General features: G+C 62.1%; 1 protein-coding gene across 1 annotated transcript in view; it reads right to left on the bottom strand.

Annotated features, from left to right (window-relative positions):
- The window catches only part of HMCN2 (hemicentin 2), a 141,489-nt gene that overhangs the window by 10,994 nt on the left and 108,250 nt on the right, over window positions 1–22,245 (bottom strand). The window contains 20 exon segments of the mRNA XM_089306779.1: window positions 1,320–1,589; window positions 5,431–5,512; window positions 6,840–7,030; window positions 7,847–7,981; window positions 8,690–8,903; window positions 10,146–10,336; window positions 11,146–11,280; window positions 11,622–11,756; window positions 12,030–12,137; window positions 14,486–14,650; window positions 16,658–16,779; window positions 17,489–17,645; window positions 18,179–18,306; window positions 19,167–19,311; window positions 19,392–19,533; window positions 19,947–20,083; window positions 20,170–20,251; window positions 20,655–20,845; window positions 21,344–21,610; window positions 22,033–22,130. Coding sequence (XP_089162905.1) covers window positions 1,320–1,589; window positions 5,431–5,512; window positions 6,840–7,030; window positions 7,847–7,981; window positions 8,690–8,903; window positions 10,146–10,336; window positions 11,146–11,280; window positions 11,622–11,756; window positions 12,030–12,137; window positions 14,486–14,650; window positions 16,658–16,779; window positions 17,489–17,645; window positions 18,179–18,306; window positions 19,167–19,311; window positions 19,392–19,533; window positions 19,947–20,083; window positions 20,170–20,251; window positions 20,655–20,845; window positions 21,344–21,610; window positions 22,033–22,130 — 3,095 coding nt within the window.

The following is a 22,245-nucleotide window of genomic DNA, read 5'->3' as shown; positions in this document are numbered from 1 at the left end:
AGGTCTTTGTGCTGACCACCCAGAAGTCTCAGTCTCCAACTCCCCTTTATGCAGCTGGGTTTTAGTTGACTTTTTGTTGCTATGACTCAGTACTACCAACGGGTACTAATTCATAGAGCAAAGAGGCAATTCATAGAGCATAGAGGTTTATGCAGCTCCCAGTTAGAGGCTGGGAACAGCAAGAGCATGGTGCCGGCATTCTGTTGAGTCTGAATGGGTGAGGCCATCACACAGAGGAACACAGCAGGTGCACCACCCGGGGTCACAGAGGAACACAGCAGGTGCACCGGCTCATCTCTTTTTTTTTTTTTTTTTTTTTTTTTTTTTTTTTTGACAGGCAGAGTGGACAGTGAGAGAGAGAGAGAGAAAGGTCTTCCTTTGCCGTTGGTTCACCCTCCAATGGCTGCCAGCACTGATCTGAATCCAGGAGCCAGGTGCTTCTCCTGGTCTCCCATGGGGTGCAGGGCCCAAGCACTTGGGCCATCCTCCACTGCACTCCTGGGCCACAGCAGAGAGCTGGCCTGGAAGAGGAGCAACCGGGACAGACTCCGGCACCCCGACCAGGACTAGAACCCGGTGTGCTGGCGCCGCAAGGCAGAGGATTAGCCTAGTGAGCCGCAGCGCTGGCCTTTCCTCTCCTTTTGAAGCTACAAATATATCACGGTGGCCCTGACGTCATGATCTCTTCCAAACCCCAAAGATCTCACCTTCAAACACCACTAAAAAGCAAAAATGTCTCAAACAGCTGAACTTTTTCTGAATGAGGAGGCCATTCAGAATCATCTCACTGCGGTTTCCTGGTCCTCTCCCCCCTTCTGAAGTCGTCTGAGCTGAGGGTAAAGGGGACTGACCAAGGAGCCCCAGGAAGGCAGGCTTAGTTACGCCAGCAAGCAATGCCCTTTCTGACCGCATCCCCCCACCCCTGGCAGGCCGCAGGCAGGGCACAGGTCAAGTGCAAGGTCACAGCGACCCCCATCGGGAGCACACCGGCCGCCCCTGCCTCATTGCCTGATTCATGGGCTTGCGAAGGGTGCAGAGGACACGCGTCTGTGGCAGCAAAGCTGGAATACCCAGGGTCCCCTGTCCAAGAGGCGGCAGACAGCCCCCCTGAGACTCAGTCTCCCCCACTGTAAACAGACAGGCTGGGCAGGATGACACACAAGGGCCTCCAGGCTGGTTCATGCTGTCTGTGACTCAGAGAGGGGATCAGGGACGGACAGGGCAGCAGGCCAGGTCCCCAGTGAGCAAGATGCATGACAAGCCCCTGTGCAGGGCAGCCCCCCTCTGTCCCTGCAGGTCTGGGCTGGGACGCCCCCTACCTCTCACGACCAGGAGTGCCCGGGCCTTGGCGGAGCCCAGCAGGTTGTGGGCAATGCACTCGTAGACCCCCGCGTCCCCCGCCTCCACGCGTTTCAGCCACAGGCTCCCATCCGGCAGGGTCCGCAGTCGCCGGCTGGCCCGCAGGGTTCGGCCCGCCCGCAGCCACTCGATGGTAGGTGCCGGCTCCCCGGTGGCCTGGCACTGCAGTGCCACGTCATCCCCTGATCGCACTGTCATGTCCTGGGGCTCCACCTCCAACACCGGGGCACCTGCGGGCGGCCCAGGCAGCTTTTAGGAACGTTGCAGCGTTTGTGTGTATTCCACGTTAGGAACACGGGGCGGCAGCAAGCAAGTTGCACACGGACCCCGCCAGCCCGTGACCCTGCCGGCCCGGCCCTCCGAGCCCTTGTTCCCCATGAATACTGGGTCACACTGCAAACAGCGGCTTCCCCTGCCCCGCCACGCCCAGGCATACCTATCTTCCCATGCCATTAACCATTCATTTTTAGTGGGTACGTGGTACCCATTGTTAGATCTGCAGTCACCCCTCAGTATCTGCTGGGGACTGTCCCAGGAACCCTAACGGATTCCAAACCCCACGGATCCTCAAGACCTGCCATCAACCATGCAGGGCTTCCATGGACCCCACGCACATCCCCACCGTGCACCACCAATCATTTCTGGGTGACTTAGAACGTCTATCGCAGGTAAATGCTACGTAACTAGTGGCCGGGCTGTGTTGCTCAGAGAATGACAAGGGAGAAGCCTGAATGTCTACTGCAGGTGCAATTGTACAATCGGTTCGAGGGCTGCAGGTGTGTGGGGTGGAGATGAGGTTGCCAGCTGGGCCCTCACAGCCACACTGCAGCTCCCGGCTTTGAGCCCTGGCTCTGCGCCTCGTTCCAGCTCCCGCAGATGCAGACCCCGGGAGGCAGCAGTGATGGCCAGGGGGTCGGGCCCCTGCCACCCGCGTGGGAGACCTGGATTGAGTCCCTGGCTTCCAGCTTTGGCCCAGCCCAGACCTGACCATTGGAGGCATTTGGGGCGTGAACCAGGGATCTCATTCTCTCTCTCTGCCTCTCAAATGAGGTTGGCTGCATGCGTGAGTGTGCACTCTGCGGGCACAGACGGCGTGCTGTGATCTGCTAAAGCAAGCTCTGTTCTAGACACGGAGGCTGTTCCCGGTGACGAGGCTCCCCCTGCTCTACTCTGTCCCACAAAGCGGGAGGACACGCATCACGTCACTGCCTGCCCCTGTTTTCTCCTCTGAAAGACAGGATGGGACTTCCTGTCCACTTAGGATTCCTGACCCCCAGGACGGTTCACGTGGGACGCCCGGTGCTGCACGCACTGCGGGCGGGAGAGCCAGGGGCCGCTGGGGTGGGGTGGGGGGCTGCTCCACCAGACACCACAGAGCAGCGCTTGCCACGCGCCTGTGAAGACCAGCGCCTCCGAGCGAGGGTCCCGGTCCCTTCAGAGGCCCTGCTCTGCCAGCCCCTGGTGGGCTTGGGCGGCAGCGCTCTGTCCTCTGCCTCCGGGGTGTGTGTCTGTGCGTGTGTCCGTGGCTGTGCACACGCATGGGCGTGTGGGAGCTCCCTCCGCCTCTCTTGTGTAAGCCGGCTTGTGACTCAGGGCACGCTCAGACCATCACTGATCGTCTCGAGAGCTTTAACTTCATCCCACCCCCCGAGACCCTTTCTCCACAGGGCCTGGGGGTTGGGATGTGGGTGTACCCTAGGGAGCCATTTAGGAGCCTGCCACAGCCACGGTGGCCATCTGGGGGTGACCCAGCGGACAGAAGACTGCTCTCTCCCTGTCGCTCCCAACCCCCATATCCCCTTCTCTCCGTAACTCCGACTCTTGAAACAAACAAACAGAAATCATTAAAAACAGAAGGATCTTCATGGCCGTGCGAGTGTGCGTTCTCCCAGAGCCATGAATGTGGACATGAACCTCCACAGAGCACGCGCCCAAACGGCGCCCACCCAAATAGTGGGAAACCACAGAGCGGTGAAGACAAAGGAAACCTATCCCACACGGACAATGCGGACGACGTCACAGACAGGGCTGGCTGTATGTGAACCCTGCCGCAAGAGCGCCTGTGACCTGGCGGCTTTCTGGGCAAGTCCGCAGACCAGCCGGAGCAGGCGCGCCGGCCGTGGCTGGGTGCACAGGCAGCCGAAGCTGCCGTCCCCAACGACTAAATTCAACCACAGCCCATCCGAACCGAGACTCATTCACCCACAGGAAGCTTCTAGAGTTTTGCACGAGAGCAGAGAAAGTCTATGGTTGCCGGGACTGTGTCCACCCCAGCCCACCGCACCTGGCCATCACCAGGGCTTTGTTTGGGCAGGGCTGGCCCCGGGGGTGGAGCTGACCTGCAGTAGGGGAGGAGAATCGTGGTCAGGAGAAGCAGCTAAACTGGCAGCGAATGAGTGGAGAAGCCCTGGCTGGCCTGGCTGGGGGCCCTGTGGACCGGGCGAGCCTGGACAGTGGAGAGGCTGGGCCTGCTCTCACAACCTGAGAACCCTTGGCCCACGGTTCAGAGCTCTGGTCATCCTTGTCCTGGGCGTGCAGTGCTCGAGCCCCTGGGTCTCCTTCAGCCTCCAGCTCAGCGCCCGTCTTCGGATGCCGCCAGGGCAGAAGAGGTGGCCCCTCCCACGGCAGGGCACCAGGTCCGTCCCCTGCTCGGCCCCCACAGAGCCACCCAGAGCAGGGAGGGGGCCTCACTACCGCTGGGGAGGCGCCCCTCACAGGGCTCCTGTGTGGCCCCCACAGACACTATGGAGAAGGGGCAGAGGTGGGCGGGGCCTGTGTCCCTCTCCCTCAGCACACGGGGCAGGTGAGGGACAGGTGTTGGCTCCCTCGGGGGGCCTTTGTTGACGGGGCGGGGGAGGGCGTTTGGCTGGCGTGGGGCAGCTCCTGTCTAGACACTTCCTTCCCAGAGATGCTGTCCCCTCCACCCCCTTAGCACAGAGGCTTCGGTCAGGGCCGCGGCTTCTCCAGCACCCGGGGCCCCGGCAGAAGAAACACAGGGAACTCAGCACCACGCTGCTCCTGGGCGCCAAGACCTGCCCCCATCCTCCCTCCTTTCTCCACATTGCAGAGACCCGCATGGAACTCCTGGCTTCAGCTAACCAGCCCTGGCCACTGCGGCCACTGGGGGAGTGAACCAGTGGATGAAGACCTCTCTCTCTTTCTCCCTCTCCCTCTGTAACTCTGCCTTTCAAATAATAATAATAATAATAAACTTTATAAAAAGAAACCCCTTTCTTTTCAAGGTTGAATAATATTAAGCTATATGAATGGGTGAATTTTATGGAATGTAAATTATAACTTAATAAAGCTTTTGTAAAAAATAAAAACTGGCAAAAGTGGGGACAGTGATTACTGGGGTGGGGGCAATGGCTGGGCGGAGGACTTGCTGGAGGGCCTGGGAGCTGATACTACTGTTGCACTTCTTAAATTTTATTTATTGGAAAATCAGAGGAAGAGAGAGAGACGAGACAGAGAGAGAGCGAGAGAGACAGAGAGAGAGAGAGAGAGAGAGAGAGAGAAGCCTCAACTACTGGTTAATTCTCTGAATGCCTGCAACAGCCAGGGCTGGGCCAGGCCCAAGCCAGGAGCTGAAAACTCAAATCAGGTGTCCCACATGGGTGGCAGGGACCCCCATCTGCTGCCTCCCAGGGCGTGTGTCCCCAGAAGCTGGGCCCAGGCGCTCTGACGTGGAATGTGGCATCCCGAGTGGCCTCTTAACCACCAGGCCAAATGCCCCCTGCTGTGTTTTCTGAGCCGGGTGCTGGTGCAGGTGGACGGACACTGTGACGCGGGCTCTCCGGCACACATGCTCTCCACGTGGTCCCCACCCAGATGGCCCCACGGGTTCCTGTGAGGTTCAGGCCTGCTTTCTGAACTCTCTGAGGCTTGGCAGGGGCCAGGAGCCACTGTGATGAGCTCCATAGGAGTCTGGGTTTCCAGGCTGGCCCCAGGCCTGGATGCTAGGTCCCGGGCCTCCCCCTCCACCTGGGAGACTGGTTCCCAGCCACGGCTGCCCCCGGGCTCCCACTCCACGGAGGAGGTGAGGCCAGGGACGGGGTGGGGGACACTCACTCTGAAGCAGGACGATCACCACTTTCTTCACGGTGCCCACCTCGTTCTCCGCCACGCACTGGTACTGCCCCGCGTCGTCCATCTGCAGGTGGCACGGGAGAGTGGAGCAGGTGCTCAGGGAGCAAGCAGCTGGGAACAGATGGGCACTGAGAGGGCCACAGGGCCGAGACCCCTCTGACCAGCAAGGAGCAGGAACACCAGCCGGCCAGGGACCCCGAGCCCCGGCCAGCCCTGCAGAGACTCCGAGAGACCCCAGCCCCTTTCTCGTCTGGAACCGGGCGGGGCAAAGACCACAGCCCTGGAGTTGCTGCTCTGCGTGGGGCCACCGGCCGGGAAAGGCGGGCTTTTGATCCACCTGCCCCAAATTGTGCACGGGGAAGTATTCTTGCGCCACGGCAAGTTATTTGGGGTTCCTTGGACAGAAAGGGTTCCATGGTTCACGAAGTTTGGGAAACACTGGGCCTCCCACCGTGTTTCTGGACTGCAGGAGCTCTCAGAGCGTTTCCCACGCAGTGGGAGTCTCCTGGAAGGGGGGCAGCTGCAGCCTGCCCTGCCTCGGGGGCCACGGGCAGGGGACGGCCGGGAACCGCCCGGCTCAGAATCCCTTCTGAGAGGCAGGCAGCACCCCAGGGAGGTGCGGCTGGGCCGGCCCAGGGAGTGACAGGCGGGAGCACAAAGCTGAGAGCGTAGACTCGGCTGTGGGAACCACAGGAGAGCAGGCTCCACCCCACGGCAGACTCTGCTGGAGCCACTGCCAGCCACCACCACGGCCCCGAGCCTCGCTTCCCCGCCTGTCGGCGAAACGCGCTCTTCAAGTGCGAAGCGCGGTGCCTGGCACGTGGTCAGCGCTCGGTACCGGCGCCACCGCTGCGGTCACCACCTCTGCCCTGATCTGCGGCGGTCAAGGCCTCCCAGACAAACTGGAGCCAGGACTGGCTTGAGGGCTTCGGAGCAACCACTGGAGCGTAGGGCATGGGTGGAGGGGGACAGGGGCTGCCCAGGCCGGAGGCCCTGGGAACAGCAGGGAACAGGTGTCAGGGACCTGGGTGGGCTCCTGCCTGCTGCATTTACTGGGCACGGGCTGCTCTGAACTTCAGTGTCTTCCCCTGTAGAGTGAGGCCCCACGGGGCTTTACTCATCCTATGCTGGGGGCGTTACCCACAGACCACGCCCAAAGACCTGGTATGGATCACGTCCCTGGTCCTCGCTATCAACCCGGGAGGCTGGGACAACCATCAGCCCTGCTGGAGGGCGGGCTTGATTGACAACGGGAAAATTCAATGCCCCTGCGGGGTCACCGGGACCCTGGGGAACAGGCAGGGAGTGCTCAGGAGCCTGCAGAGGGTCAGAGGAAGCACAGGGCTGTGCTGGTGCCTGGCCCCGCCCCAGGGCGCCAGGCCCCGCCTTGCCTCGGTCCTGTGGATGGTCAGCGAGCCATTCTGCAGCCGGCGCCGGAGGCGGCTGCCCCGCAGCGGGAGGCCATCTTTGGTCCAGTGGATGTTGGGCGCTGGGTCCCCATGGACCACACAGTCCAGCCGGATGCTGCCTCCCACAGGTTCCACCAGGTAGGAGAAGGCCTCCCCATGCAGGGTGGGAGCCTCTGTGTGGGGCGACAGCAAGGGAATAGTCAGGTTCCCTTCGGGTTCAACCAGGCTCCTGCTAGCCCAGCAAGGCTGTGTGTGCTCAATGCATCAGCTAAGACAAACAGCTTCCACGTCATGGGTCAAATCTCACAGGATGGCAGAGTCACCAGGAACTGTGCTGAGGATTTGAAACTGAGTCTAGTGATTGATTAGTGATGCCTGAGACGGGCACAGGAGGGAATGCAGTGCTACGTGTGTCGTAACCTTGCTCTCAGAGACGCATTACACTTGCTGCAGAGGCATTTTGGAAAACATGAGCATCAGGGCAGCTGCTGCACTCAGTGTGGCTCTCAAACCACTCCTGGCTGTCCCGTGCGGGTCCCCATTCTTCCTGGTTTCCTGAGGCTGAGTCTCCCCAAAGCTGCAGCTATGACTTGGTGTCCTGGGCTGCTCTTCCCTCTATCCAACCCCACCCCCGCTAAGGTTGAGCAAGTGACGTCATGAGGTCACTGAGGGCCATGGGGCCGCTCCCAGGGGAGCAAGAACACTGGGGACGACTGGCAGGCCGGGAGCTTCACTGTCCGGTGGCAGATGCCAGTCCAACTCCACCTGCACCCGGCTCATCTGGGGAGTGTAACAAGTACTGACACCCAGCCCCACCCTGGAGAGGCTGTTTACTGAATCACGGGTGCGGCCTGGGCCTCAGCACTCTGTAAAGCCCTCCAGGGGATGGCCGCGCGCCAGGGTGAGGGGCCAGCAGCTTGGAGGTCAGGGGCCTGTTTCTTAGAAAGCAACAGCTGGGCTCTTCCCGAGGCCTGGGGCACACGGCTTACCCTTCACGTGGACAAAGCTGGCGGTCTGCACGCGGCCCACGCTGTTCTCAGCCCAGCAGACGTAGGTCCCGCTGTCCTCTCTAGTGACCGCTTCCCGCTGCAGCGTGCTGCCCCCGTCCTGCTCGGACACGCCCTCTGCAGCAGAGAGCAAGAGGTCCCGGGACCCGAGTCAGGGACCCTTGCATGTGCTGAGTAAAGACCCGGACATGGTAGGGGGTGGCCCTTCTCCCTGGCCGGGGGGCACAGGCCCTGTAGGCCCTGGATGAAGAGCTGGCCCTTACTGCCTTACGGGGCATGCTGTGAGCCTCACACGACCCGAGTGGAAACACCACCATGACACCTGGGGCGGCAGAGCCTGTTAACGACCGAGCTGTGGGCGTGGCTCCTGCCTGCGTCCTTGGGACCCCTCGTTGTCTGCGTGTGGCAGGAAGGCTGGGCTCGCGCAGGCCCGACCAGGAGCCGTGGTCCCCGCTAAGCCCGACTGCAGGTGTGCACGGGGGTTTCCCAGTACCCAGCCCTGGGTTTAGGAACACGAGAAGCATCCTCTAATGTAAGGAGGGGCCCAGGGAGCAGGGTTTGCAGAGGGTGCCACATGGGAGCTGCAGCTCTGGGCTGGAGCCCACCTCCTTCTGGCCCTGCAGGTGGGCTCTGACAGGTGTGGCTGGTCACGTGCTGGGCTGCCCCGCACCCTGCCCAGGGCCAAGTCGGCAGACCCGCCGCCCAAGGCTGGCCGATGGTCTCTTCCACCTCCTGTCCACTGAGTTGGTCTGTGCATCCTCCTGCCCTCCTCAGCACCCCCGGGGTCCTGGGTCTCTGTCCCGGCCACCCACTGCAGGCCCAGACCTGTGACCGGCCGGTCGTTGTGGGTCCAGCCGATGCGGGGGGTCGGGCTGCCCCGGGCCGCACAGCGGAGCCACAGCCGGTCCCCGAGGCGCAGGCTGCGGTCCCCGGGCATGGTGGTGAGTGTGGGCAGCGCCAGGATGGTGAGGTGCACGCGGCGGCGAGCCAGGCCCACGGCGTTCTCTGCGGTACATGTGTAGGTGCCAGCGTCCTGGGCCTGTGGGCAGAGGGAGGCAGGGGCTCAGAACTGGCCCCACCCTGGTAACGGGCTGGAATGTTCCAGGGGACCCACTCCCGCTGATCCCCGGGAGCACCTGGCCCGGGGAAGTGAAGCGACGTGTTCAAGGTCACACAGCGGCAACCGGGCCAGCTCCACCTTGGCTCCAGCGCATTCCTGCAGCTGGAGGAGCCCAGAGCCAGGGGCATGATGGGAGCATCCTGTGCTCAGGTCCTGGCCTGCACCAGCTGACCCACGCCTGACTCTCCTGTGAGGAAGGTCTCCACAGACAGGGCCTGGCCGAGACCCTGAGGGGGAGGTTCCCGGGCGCACTGCAGGGCTGGGCACTCGACACAGCACTACCTGCTCCCTTGTGGGGCAGGGGCTGCCATGTTGCAATGACAGAATCTGATGGAAGTTGGGGTCCCACCTGCACCCCTGGCTCAACACTTCCCCCAGGCATGGAGAATGCTTCACGTCAACATGTGTTTTTGCTTTGGAGACACAAAGTCATCACCATGTCCCAGCGGCTCCCAACGGAGCTCCTGCCCCCAGAGCTGACTGTGGAGGCCCAGGTTCAAACAGCGGTTCTGTCTCTTGGCCCCAGTGTTATCCCAGGACCACCAGGGACGCTTTGGGCCTCGGCTTTGTCAGCTGTGTGTGGGATGGTAGCACCTGTGTGCCTCAAGTTCCAGGCTCCTAGGCTGCCCAGGGCTCAGCACAGAGTGTGGGATCAGACTCAGCACAGAGTGGGGGACCAGGGTTCAGTATAGCATGGGGGACCAGGACTAAGCACAGAATGCAGGGTTAGGGTTCAGCTCAGAGTGAGAGACTGAGGCTCAGCCCAGAGTGGGGGACCAGGGCTCAGCTCAGAGTATGGACTGGGGCTCAGCCCAGCATGTGGGACCTGGGCTCAGCTCAGAGTGAGGGACCAGGACTCAGCACAAAATGCAGGGTTAGGGTTCAGCTCAGAGTGGGGGATCAGGGCTCAGCTCAAAGTGGGGGATCAGGGCTTAGCTCAGAGCGGGGGACCAGGGCTCAGCACAGAATGCAGGATCCAGGCTCAGCTCAGAGTGTGGGACCAGATTCAGTGCGGAGTAGAGGACGGGAACTCAGCACAGAGGGACCAGGGCTCAGCTCAGAGTGCAGGACCAGGGCTCAGTGGACTGGGGCTCAGTAGGCAGTCACTGTTCCCAAGCTGCTATGGTTTTTTACCCTTTGAACCCGTGGACTGGGCCTCACCTCCAAGTTCTTGACCAGCAGCTCCCCAGAAGGTTGGAGGGTGAACTTCCCCTGGCTCCCAGACAGAGGCTGGCCGTCCTTTTCCCAGGTGATGTCAGGCTGGGGACTGCCCCTGGCCGTGCAGGGCAACAGGGCGTGGGAGCCTTCGGCGGTGGACAGGTCGGGGAGGGTGGGCTCGATCACAGGCGGGACTGTGGCAGAAAAGGCCCACTTGGAAACTGGACCGGTGTTGGGTGGGCCGCCTCTGCCCTAGGGCCCTTGACCTTGGCATGGCCCCTCAGCCCTACCCTATCGGCTGCCCCTGCTAACTCTGGTCCAAGGTCCTTGCCCATGGTCACCGAGGACTCCCTGAACTTGGCGAAGCTGTGATGGGTGACCCATTGCACCTGTGCACACGCATGGTGATAGGAGCTCAGCACAGAGGCCCAGCAGACTGTCCCTGGGCAGACGCCTCCTGTCTGACAGCTCCACATCACACAGGGTGGGTGAGCCAGCTAGGCAAAGGTGACGTGGGGCCAGGAGACCCCCTGAGGTCATAGCTGAAGTCCCTCTCCAGCAGCCCGCCAGCACAGCCCGAGATGCCCACCGAGCAGGCCATGGGGCCAAGGCAGGAGTGCCATGTCGGCCACTCCCGGCAGACTCCCCAGGGTGTGGCTGGTGAGGTCCCCTTTGTCTTCGGGGAGATGAACGGTCAAAGAGGAGGGTGAGGTTAATAGGTTAATCCTGTATGTGTTCCTGCAAAGCCACATGATGGCCACGCTGGTGTCCAGCAGGGAGTGGGGGAAGGCCGAGAGCATGGGGGGTGGAGTTGTCTGAGGCCAGGTCAAGAGGAGAAGACAATTCCCTGTAATTCCTTCTAGAACCATCAGTGCTGGCGTGGGGGTGGGGTGGGGTGCAGGGGTGTGTCCTGCCGGGACCCAGAGCTGGGTAGCGAGGGGAGGGGCTCCCGGAGCCTCAAAGCCCCCTGGTCAGCAGGGCCCCCAGCCCCTCCTCGGCCCACCTTGTACCACCAGCCGCGTCTTCCCCATGGCGCTCCCCACGCTGTTCTGCGCGATGCAAAAGTAGTTGCCGGTGTCCTCCGGGCTGGCACGGAGAATCCGCAGCTGGCCGCTGGGGAGGACCTGGGTCCTGGCCGCTGGGTGTGGCAGAGAAATTGAGGGGTGGTAGCTGGGGCAGGGGACCCCCGGGGAGGGGAGGAGAGCGGCGTGAGCCATGCTGCCTGCCAAGCAGCAGATGACAGACTGGTCCCGGCGGCCGAGTGATGGAGCGAGCGGAAACCCAGCCCTGAGACCAGCTGAGCCACGTGTCCCTGACCACTCAGGCTGTGGGGACACCGAGCAGGGGCGGGGACGTGCCTGGGCGGAGCAAGGCCGTGGGGTCCCCTGGGGCAGGCAGGGGAACCCGGGGAGGCTCAAACCCTTGGGCCGTCCTCCACTGCTTTCCCGGGTCATTAGGGCTGGCTGCTGTGGGTCTCACCTGCGGGCACGCTGAACCCCTCCTTCTGCCAGGTGACCGTGGGCCGGGGGATGCCCAGGGCCTCACAGGACAGCCGCACTTCCTCTTCCTCGACTGCCCGAACCACGCTGGGCAGTGGCTTCACCACGGGGGAGGCTGCGAAGGCACAGAGAGGTGGTGGGGGTGGGGTGGCAGAGGTCCCTCGGGTGCCATTAACGCCAGCCCCTCCACCCAGCAGTCTCTAAAGAGACAGAAGGTTCTGGAAGCCTCAGCTGCAGCAGCAGTGATGCAAGGCGCTGCCCTTTTCTCTTAAGATCCCACCAGGGAGTCAGATCAGAGGCAGAGCCGGGCATCCGGGACCCAAGGCCTTGCCTCCCCCACAGCCCACCCCTCTCTCTAGCTCCCCTGCCCCAGGCCTCTGCCTCTTACCTTGCACAGTGAGGACCACGTGCTTGCGGGCTATGCCGGCAGAGTTGCGGGCTGTGCAGGTGTAGCGGCCAGAGTGGATGGGAAGGGCCTGCCCAATGTCCAGGGCACCTGAGGGGGAGAGGGGGCCCCGGCGATGGAGGTGGCTGGGCTCTGACGCGCCCCTGGCCTGGTGCTCTGGCCCTGGACACTCACCTGCTTCCCTACCCGCGGTACACAGCACAGGGGGTCAGATGGGGAACCTGGTGTGGGCCGGAGCAGAGCCAGTCTCCTGGTGTCTGTTTCCCCACGTGTACAAGAATCAGACACGACGGGCTCAGACGCTCCAGGATCTGCCACTGCCCTGCCTGCAGCCCCTGGCTCACGGGCCCACACCCTGCCGCTCTCGCCATGTGATGCCAGAGGACTTGATCCTACGGGGCCTCCCGGGGTTACTGCCGCCTCTGTCTGCCTCTTGCCCACCCGCCCTCGGCCTCGGCTGCCCGATAAACACCGTCTGTCTCCCCAGACTGCAGGCTGCGCCTCGGCCAGGGAGTGGGGGGGTTTCAGCATCATCCTCCTGCACCTCTGGGCACTGGCTGGGGGGCGGGGAGCAAGACCCACAGGACTCTGCAACTCCCTGCAGCCCCCGCCCCGGCCCCAGACGGAACCAGAACCGTGGCTGACTGCGTGGGGGCTTTGCCATAGCCACAGGTCAGAAGGAGTGGCCCATGGCTCCCGAAGGGCCTGAACACCATGGGGGCGGGCGTTTGGCCCAGCGGTGAAGATGCGCGCGTCCCACATCGGGCTGCCTGGGTGTGACACCTGCCCCTGCTCCTGGTTCCAGCTTCCTGCCAGGCAGATGCTGATGGCCCACGGAACTGGGTCCCTGCCACTCACTGGACGGATCTGGGTGGGGTTTCTGGCTCCTGGCTTTGGCTCAGCCCACCCCCAGCCAGGGTGGGTATTTGGGGAGCGAGCCAGGAGATGGGAGGTCTCTCTTTGTTTTTTTATCTCTCTCTTTTTTTTTTAAACATTTATTTACTGGGGCCAGCACTGTGGCACAGCAGGTTAAGACACAGCCCACAGCCCTGGCACCCAACTGGGCACCACTTCGAGTCCCAGTTGCTCCGTTTCTGATCCAGCTCTCTGCTAATTCATCTGGGAAAGCAGTGCCCCTGTGGGAGGCCCAGAAGCTCCTGGCTCCTGGCTTCAGCCTGGCCCAGCCCTGGCCATTGCAGCCAACTGGGCAGTGAACCAGTGGATAGCAGCTCTCTCTCTCTCTCTCTCTCTCGCCCTCTCTCTGTAACTCCACCTTTCAAATAAATAAAATAAATCTTTCAAAAAACAGATTTATTTATTTGAAAGTCAAAGAGAGAGAGAGAGGGAGAGACAGAGAGAGAGAGAGATCTTCCATCTGTTGATTCATTCCCCAGATGGTTGCAACAGCCGGGGTCGAGCCAGGAGCTTCATCTGGGTCTCCCACATGGGTGTCAGGGGCTAAAACCCTTGGGCCATCCTCCATTGCTTTTCCCAGGTCATTAGCAGGGAGCTGGGTCAGAAGTGGAGCAACCAAGACACAAACTAGAACCCATATGGGAAGCTGGTGTTGCAGGTGGCAGCTTCACCCGCTATGACACAGCACCAGGGCCCTCTCTGTCTCTCTCTCTCTCTTTTTGACAGGCAGAGTTAGACGTGAGAGAGAGAGAGAGAGAGAGAGAAAGAGACAGAGAGAAAGGTCTTCCTTCCGTTGGTTCACCCCTCAAATGGCCACTATGTCCAGTGCACTGTGCCAATCCGGAGCCAGGAGCCAGGTGCTTCCTCCTGGTCTCCCATGAGGGTGCAGGGCCCAAGCACTTGGGCCATCCTCCACTGCCCTCCCGGGCCACAGCAGAGAGCTGGACTGGAAGAGGAGCAACCAGGACAGAACCAGCGCCCCAACTGGGACTAGAACTCGGAGTACCAGCACCGCAGGTGGAGGATTAGCCTAGTGAGCCGTGGCACCGGCCCCTCTGTCTCTTAAGTAAGAACCCCTTAGCTCTGGGCTGTGGTGCACACACTTCAGGACAAGTCGGCTGAGCGTGGAGAGTCCCCCGAAGTTGCTACCTTTCTACTTTGACAAGCAAAGGTGTTTGGAAAGCTGCCATCACACCAAGCTTGACTTCATCAGAGGAAGAGAGACTTCCACACCAAAGGGGGAGCGCGGCGTCGCCGAATCAGGGATAAATCCCCCCCCCGCCCCCGCAAAGCGCTCAACTCACAGCTATTCCCCTCGTTTTGCCTTGAAACAGCACTGAGCTGCCAGCGAGCATCCGGGAACCACTGCGGGCTCAGCTGGAGGCCACAGAGGCTCAGGGAGGGAAAGAGGGCGCCCCCGGCCACCCAGCCAGGGCAGCAGAGCCAGGCCAGGGCTGTCCACCTGGCTCTACCTAGGGGCTCTGTGCCCATTCTCTGTGTCTCTGGGGTCCGCCCTCACTTACCTGAAGGCAAGACGCGGTAGCCGCTCCCCCGCGCCCCGAGCTGGGCGCCCGCCTTGCTCCAGGAAACTTCGGGGGCCGGCACACCTGTGCTGTGGCACGTGAGGACCACAGGCGCCATCCTGGTCACGGTGAAGTCCGTCTGGTCGTCCGCGATGGTGGGAGGTACTGAAACCCGAGACAAAGCCTTGCTGAGGGCACAGGGACACTGGCTGGGGACCCTAAGCAGAGGCTGGGGGGCAGGGTGACATGGGGGGGTGGGGAGATGGGCAGGGACAACAGACTTGGGCTGTCTCCTTCGCTCATTCAGCAAGTGTCTGGGGGCTCAGGGACACGGTAGGACTTTAATCAGTTCATGGAGAAGGGCCGGTGCTGTGTAGAAGGTTAAGCCTCTGCCTGCAGCGCCAGCATCCCACACGGGCTCCAGCGGGAGGCCCAGCTGTTCCGCTTCCGATCCAGCTCCCTGCTAATGCATCTGGGAAAGCAGCAGAGGACGCCCAAAGGCTTGGGCCCCTGCACCCGCGTGGGAGATCCGAATGAAGCTCCTGGCTTTGGCCTGGCCCATCACCAGGGGACGGATCTCTCTGCCTCTCCCTCTCCCTCTCCCTCTCCCTCTCTAACTCTGCCTTTTAAATCTATCAATCTGGCCAGCGCCGCAGCTCACTAGGCTAATCCTCCGCCTTGCGGCCCCGGCACACTGGGTTCTAGTCCCGGTCGGGGTGCCGGATTCTGTCCCGGCTGCCCCTCTTCCAGGCCAGCTCTCTGCTGTGGCCCGGGAGTGCAGTGGAGGATGGCCCAAGTGCTTGGGCCCTGCACCCCATGGGAGACCAGGAGAAGTACCTGGCTCCTGCCATTGGATTAGCGTGGTGCGCCGGCCGCAGCGCACCGGCCGTGGCGGCCATTGGAGGGCGAACTAACGGCAAAGGAAGACCTTTCTCTCTGTCTTTCTCTCTCACTGTCCACTCTGCATGTCAATAAATAAATAAATAAAATAAATAAATAAAATCTATCTATCTATCTATCTATCTATCTATCTATCTATCTATCTTTAAAAATAAAGTTCATGGGGGCCAGCGCTGTGGCGCAGTGGGTTAATCTTCCACCTGTGGTGCCAGCATCCCATGTGGGCACCAGTTCTAGTCCCGGCTGCTCCTCTTCCGATCCAGCTCTCTGCTGTGGCCTGGGAAAGCAGTAGAAGATGGCCCAAGTCCTTGGGCCCCTGCACCCTCGTGGGAGACCTGGAGGAAGCTCCTGGCTCCTGGCTTCAGATCGGCTCAGATCCAGCCATTGCAGCCATTTGGAGGATAAGCCAGTGGATGGAAGACCTTTCTGTCTCTCCCTCTCACTGACTAACCTACCTCTCAAATACATATATAAAATCTTAAAAAAAAAAAAAAGTTCACGGAGAGATGGAATTGCAAGGTAAGTTAATTTTGAGGCAAAAATCCCCTTGAAATCCATGCAGTTTTCATAATGTTAATTTTTCTTTTTTTTTCTTTGAGAGGCAGACACACACAGAGAGACAGAGACAGACAGACTGACAGACAGAGATCTCAGCTGCCTGTTCACTGCCTCTGGTAGCTGGACTGGGGCCAGAGCTGGGAGCCAGGCCCTCCATCCAGGCGTCGACCACTGGAGCCATCTCCACTGCCTCCTGGGGGCTGCATTAGCGAGAAGCTGGAGCCGGGAGCCGGAGCCGGAGCCGGGGACCGAACCCAGTGCTCTGATGTGGAGTGTAGGTGTCTGATAAGGTGAGTGCCCACCCCTGTGGTGTTCAAACACTTCTTTCTGACAAGTGGTTATGGCATGAGCAGGATGCTGGAGACAGGAGCCAGAGCCGGGACTAGAACCCAGTGTCCTAACCAGTGTCCTAACCACTAGGCCAAACCCCACCCCAGAGGGGCCGATTTCAACCAGATGAGGACAAGGTACGACCTGGGTTTAGAACATCCAGGATCGGGAGGGGCCTTCTGCCTGTCCCATACACCAGCAACTATGCTGGCGCTGGAGTTGGTGGGCGGTGGGGAGGAGGCAGGATCCAAGAGGGCTTCCTGGAGGAGGTATTGTGGGAAGCGCAGGAAGACTGGCAGGAAACCAGGGCAAGTCCTGCAAGTAGACAGGGGACAGGGGCTGCCCCAACCCAGGCTTCCTGGTCCACCTCGCACCCCGACTCACCGAGGACGGTCACCTGGTAGAGCCTGCGGGCCTCACCCACCTCGTTGCTCACCACACACTCAAACTGGGCTGAGTCCTGGGGCCCGGGGGCCATGAGGAGCAGGGCATTGGATGGCAGGAGCCTGGGAGAGGCAGACGGGTGGCTGAGGGACTGGCCAGGCTGGGCTGAGACGAGGCCGCCAGGGCCTTCCTGCCCAGGCGTCTGGATGGGCGTGGTCTCACAACCATTGCCCCTCCCTCTATTCGGGCTCCCAGCCCTGACTGTAGTATTTCTTCTAGAAGTTTCTCCCACCAAAGGTCTAGCAGTTGGGTTTAGGTGTGTCTTTATCTCCCGCCCTGTGTGTGCCTGCAGTCGCACAGGGATAACTTCTGTAATAACAGCCACGCTCAAGCCCCTGTCCAGAAAGCAGGTGGATGGAGCACCCATGGCGACCCGGCACCCTGCAAGGCAGATGCTGGGCGAGGCACTGGGGGGGTCAGGTCCCTCAGTGCGCCCCACGATCATTTAACACGAGCTGCCTTGAGCAATGGGGAGACAGAGCCGGGGGAGCAGTCGGCATGTCCAGGCTCAGCCAGAATGAACTCAGACCTCACAGTTTGTTCTTTTACGGTGACTATAACGAGTGTAACTGTCGGGCTGTGTGTCCCAAACGCCCTCGTCCCCTGCCGGGAGTCCCCGTCTGTCTCAGTGCAAAGACCCCCGGAGTCCCCCAAGGCTGCAACACAAGCTCTGGTCCCCGCCTTGTTCCTGGCCTGGCCCCGAGTGTGAGGTGGGCACCCCTCCCCCCCACCCCGTGCATCTCAGGAAGCCCCAGGAAGGGCAGGTGTTACCGGTAGGCGCCTGGCTGTGGGCGGAAGTCCAGCTTCTGTCCATCCTTCCACCAGGCCACCAGGGGCTTGGGGGAGCCGCTAGCCTCGCAGGGCAGCGAGGCCGGGACGTGGGCTGTCAGGGTCACGTTGGAGGGGCTGGGGCTGATGGCTGGCGGCTCTGGGGAGAGGACAAGTTGTCAGGAGACAGGTGCGGGTGGGGGCAGGGCTGTGGGCTCTCTTAAGGCTGTGCCCCGAGGTGGAGCCCGGGAGAGGGGGTGTTCAAACCACCCGCAACCCATCCTGAGATGGCAAAGGCAGGGTCAGGAGAGACCCCGGGGGGAGAACATCCAACAGCCAAGGCTGGGCCTGGCTTCCCTGAGCGAGACCTGCAGCGCTCAACTACCCATCAGCCCCTGCTTGAGGCCAGGGCCCAGCAGAGGGGCCTCCCGCAAGGCCACAGATCCCGGTGACTGCGTCACTTGTTTGCCTGCATTTCCCTTCGGCACACACTTCACATGCATTTAGCAGGACGGTATCGTCCCAGGGCTGCGTGATTTGTGCACAGGAATCAACACTTTGTACTAATGGGCGCTGCAGTCAGAAACCTTTGGGAACCACTGCCCTGGTTCCCGACCCGGAAGCTAAGCAGGACCGGGTCCTGGCAGGGACTGGGCACTCAAGGCAGGAGCCAGCCCTCCCCACGGCACTCACCAAAGACGCGGAGATGGCGGCTCTGCCGGTCAGAGCCGGCGGAGTTGGATGCCACGCACACGTAGTGGCCGGCGTCCTGGGCGAGGGCTGGCTGGATCCGCAGGGAACCCCCGGGCAGCAGCTCCAATCTGGAGTGGACAGAGGGGTCTCCATGGAGACCGCGGGGCCCTTCCCCAGTAAGACAGGGGTGGGGACCTTTTTTCCTGCCAAGGGCCACTGGCTATCCATAGCATCATTCGCGGGCCCTGCAAAATTCTCCACTCAAGAATCAGCCTGCTATTCATTCACTGAATTTCTAGCCTCTCCTGCAGCCAGGTGCCTTGGCAGGGCCGGATGTTCCCCACCCCTTCAGTAAGAAGACACCAACTTGGGGCTGAGTCCTGCACCTGTGAGGTCAAGGTCAGGGTGACAGCATGAGCGGCACCCCGCCCTCAGCCCAGCATTAGACAGGTCTAGAGAGGGGCTGCTTCTGGTTCCCCAGTCTCCTTCTGGCCCCTGCCTCTCCCCAGGAGCCCACAGGCAGCACCATGTCCGTGGTGTCTGGGAATGGCTCCTCCCCAAGTACCTGGCTGGACTGTATAATCCCGCCCCCAGCCCCAGTTGATTGGACCAGGATGGACAGATCCCTCCTTCAGACTGAGCCAATGACGTTCTCCGCTCTGGGATGTGTGATTCACAGGGAGCTCACTCTGCCTTGGAGCCGAGGAGCCAACAACTAGGGGTCCCTGGGTGGGTCAGGGTGTGTTTCTGCCTGCTCATTGGTGGGGGTGGGGAGAGAGAAAGAGCACACACAAGCCACACACAACCAGAGACACTAGGAGAAACCCCTGGCCACTCCATCACTTAGCAGTGGCCTCCCTGTCCCTGGCTTTGGAGAGGTGCCCCATGACCTGGCGATAAACTCACTTTTCTGCTCCACCTGCCCAAGTCGGTTTCTGTTTACAGCCCACAAAGACCCTCCCGGATGCACTCCCATTCCAGCTCCCACCTGGGGTTCCCAGGATCCAGAGGGGCCCCGTCCTTCCTCCAGGTCACGAGGGGCAAGGGTGCACCGTCCACCCGGCAGGGCAGCAGGACCGTCTGGTTCACCGAGGTGTTCACGCTGGGTGGTCCCTGCTGGATGGTGGGCGCCACTGGGGAGGGGCACAGAGGGAGTGGGTTGGGCACCTGTCACTCCGAGGAGCGTGGGCAGGGCGGGGCAGGCCACACTCACTGTGGATGTCCACACGGAAGGCCACACTGGTGCTGCCCGCCGCGTTGCGGGCTGTGCAGCTGTAGTTGCCGCTGTCGGCGGTGCTCAGGGCCTGCAGCTGGAGGAACCTGCCCTGCTCGGGGAGCTGGGTGTGGGCGTCCGCCTGCAGGGTCCCCACAAGAGACAGACCCTCAGCAGTGCCTGGCTGGGCCAGGCAAGGGGGACCAGGGTCTCAGACGATGGTCTCTGCCCCACTCCAGGCTGGCCGCGGGCCCTGACCCCCTGGAGGAAGAGAGCTCCTGTCCAAAGACTGTGACCCGTGAGTCCACGGCTGCAAACTGGCGCCACCGGCGGGTGAGCGCAGAGAGCTTCAGTTCCTGGCCCCAGGACACACAGCCAGGCCGCGCAGCGCGAAGGTGGCTTGGGGAGAATGCTGGGGTGTGCCTGTCCCAGCCTGAGGATAGGATGGCGAGGGGCAGTTACCCATGGAGCCGCCCAGGGCAGCGCTGGGACCCGGGACACAGTGTGGCGAGGGCCATTGCCGTGAGGGGCAGAAGGCTGGGCCCTGGTGCTCACCTGCAGCAAGATGCCATCTCGGTGCCACTGGATCTCGGGCGCTGGCTCTGCCTCCACCGAGCACTCTAGGACCAGCTGCCCTGGGGCCAGGCCGACCACAGAGCGGAGGCCCTGGGGCCCAACAACATTTGGGGGACCTGAGGAGCATGAGAGAGCGTGAGAGACCGACCCATCCCCTCGGGGTCCATCCTGCCTCCCACTCCTGCCACCCTAAACCCCCTACCTTGAACCCTGACCCGGAAGCTCCTCTCAACTTCACCTGCTGGGTTCTCGGCCAGGCAGGTGTACAGCCCAGCGTCACGTACCTGGGGACGAGCAGGGTGAGCAGCTGCCCCGGCCCCAGCCTGCCCATCCCCCTCTCTGGCCCCTTCCCACGCTGTTAGGGACTCAGGATTTGCTCCTAGGCTGCTGGGGCGGCCCTTCTCCCTCCTCAGCCAATCTCTGCCCCTCTCTCTGGATCTCTCCACCTCCATCTCATCCCTGGTGCGAGGCCCGCCTCTTCCCAGAAGTCCCCCTGACTGCACCAGCCCCCTTCTGCCTAGATGGGGAGTTATCTGGCTTTGGCACCAGCGGTGGCTCTGATCTGGCTGGGAGATCCTGAGGGCACGGCCCGGGCACCTCCACAACCTCAGGCCCCGCCCTAGGAGGAGCTCTGGCCATCACCCTGGGGGAAGTGCAGCCCCCCTCACCCCCGGACAGGCACAGCACCTGCACAGCCTGCACCTGGAGCGCCCGTGGAGCTTGGCCGCCGTTCTCCAGCCCGGTTAGGGCCTGCCCGTCCTTATGCCAGGTGATGTTGGGTGGGGGGGAGCCCCGGGCATCACACAGGAGCTCCATGGGGGTGCCGGGGGTCAGCAGTAGCTCTGCAGGCTGGCCCGAGTCCTCGATGTGGGGGGGATCTGCCAGCCACACCACCGTGTCAGCCAGGACCTGGATACTGGAGCCTCTCCCCACCGCCCAGCCCCAGTCCAGATGCTGATGGTACTCAGAGCCCGAACAGAGGCTCGCGACGGGTGGGGAGGCCTGGAGGCATCAGGATCATCTCCCAGGGACAGTTACTTGTGCTTTCAAACCAGCGAGGACACGGTATGGGGAGGGGAGATAGTTTCCCACGCAGCACCACACGCGCAGGATTTCGTGCCGCGTCTTAGGGCTCCGCCCCCTGATTGGGGTGACTCTTGCTCTTCCGTCTGCTACCAAGGTTTGGTGGGCAAGGCAGACGAGCCCAGCCCCGGGGACATCAAGCATCCGGCCGCCCGCCCCTGCAGGCCAGGCCAGCGCGGGGTTCTGTCCAGGACCAAGCCCGTCTCTGAGCCCCACTCCCAGGAGACTCGGGGTGGACTCGTCTCCCTCACCGCCTTCCCATCATCCCCTACCCCCCAGGACTGGGGACCCACCCATCACGGTCAGCTGGAAATACCGCCTGGCTTCGCCCGCTTCGCTCACGGCCACGCAGGAGTAGGTCCCCGAGTCTTCAGTTCCCACGGCCTCCAGCTGCAGCCCCGGCCCCTGCTCCAGGCTCTGGGCCAACCAGGGCTCCCCGTCCTTCACCCATGACACAAGCGGCAGGGGGCTGCCCCGGGCCTCGCACGGGAGGACCACCGTAGAGCCGCGGACCACCACCATGTCCTCCTGGAACTCTGCAGGCTCCAGGAAGGGGGGCACTGTGGAAGACACAGGACGGGCGGGAGCCGTCTCACCCCACGCCGGGACCTCTGCACAGGCCAGAGAATCCTGCTCGTCCCCAGTACTCGGCTTTGACCTCACCTCCTCCAGGAAGCCTCCCCAGGGTCCCCAAGGCGAGATGCCCCCTCATCCATGTTCCTACAGTCCTCTCCTTCCCCTGGGAGAGCAGCCACCCTGCCCACTGCTGTATCCCAGGCGCACGGGAGTGCCCAATGACCACTTGGCGATAAAGCAGTGACCCACCCAATGAACCCAAGACGGAGCTTGGATTTGCCCTGCCTCGGCACCACAAGGGCCAGCCCTTGGTTCTGCCCTTGGCACCAGGTGGGAAGGGGGCAAAGGCCTTGGTTCTCACCCAGCAAGGCGGAAGGACCCGCTCAGCCCAGCCCCTGCTCCGTACCTTGCACCTGCAAGGTGAAGTTCCTGTCGGCCACACCAGCAGGGCTCGAGGCCACACAGGTGAAGACGCCAGAATCTGCCAGCTGCACCTGGGAGATCCTGAACGCCCAGAGACAGAGACGGGGGTGGGGAGGAGAGAGAAGGGCTCTCACGAGACTGCCCGACAGTGACAGTCACACACACTGCATCAGGGCCACAGCAGAGTCTGTGGGGC

Source organism: Oryctolagus cuniculus, chromosome 1 (assembly GCF_051225735.1).
Source record: "Oryctolagus cuniculus isolate XC-2025 breed Fujian yellow rabbit chromosome 1, ASM5122573v1, whole genome shotgun sequence".
Lineage (NCBI taxonomy): Eukaryota > Metazoa > Chordata > Mammalia > Lagomorpha > Leporidae > Oryctolagus > Oryctolagus cuniculus.
The sequence above is the reverse complement of the archived record's forward strand: the minus strand, read 5'-3'. Positions and strand labels throughout refer to the sequence as shown.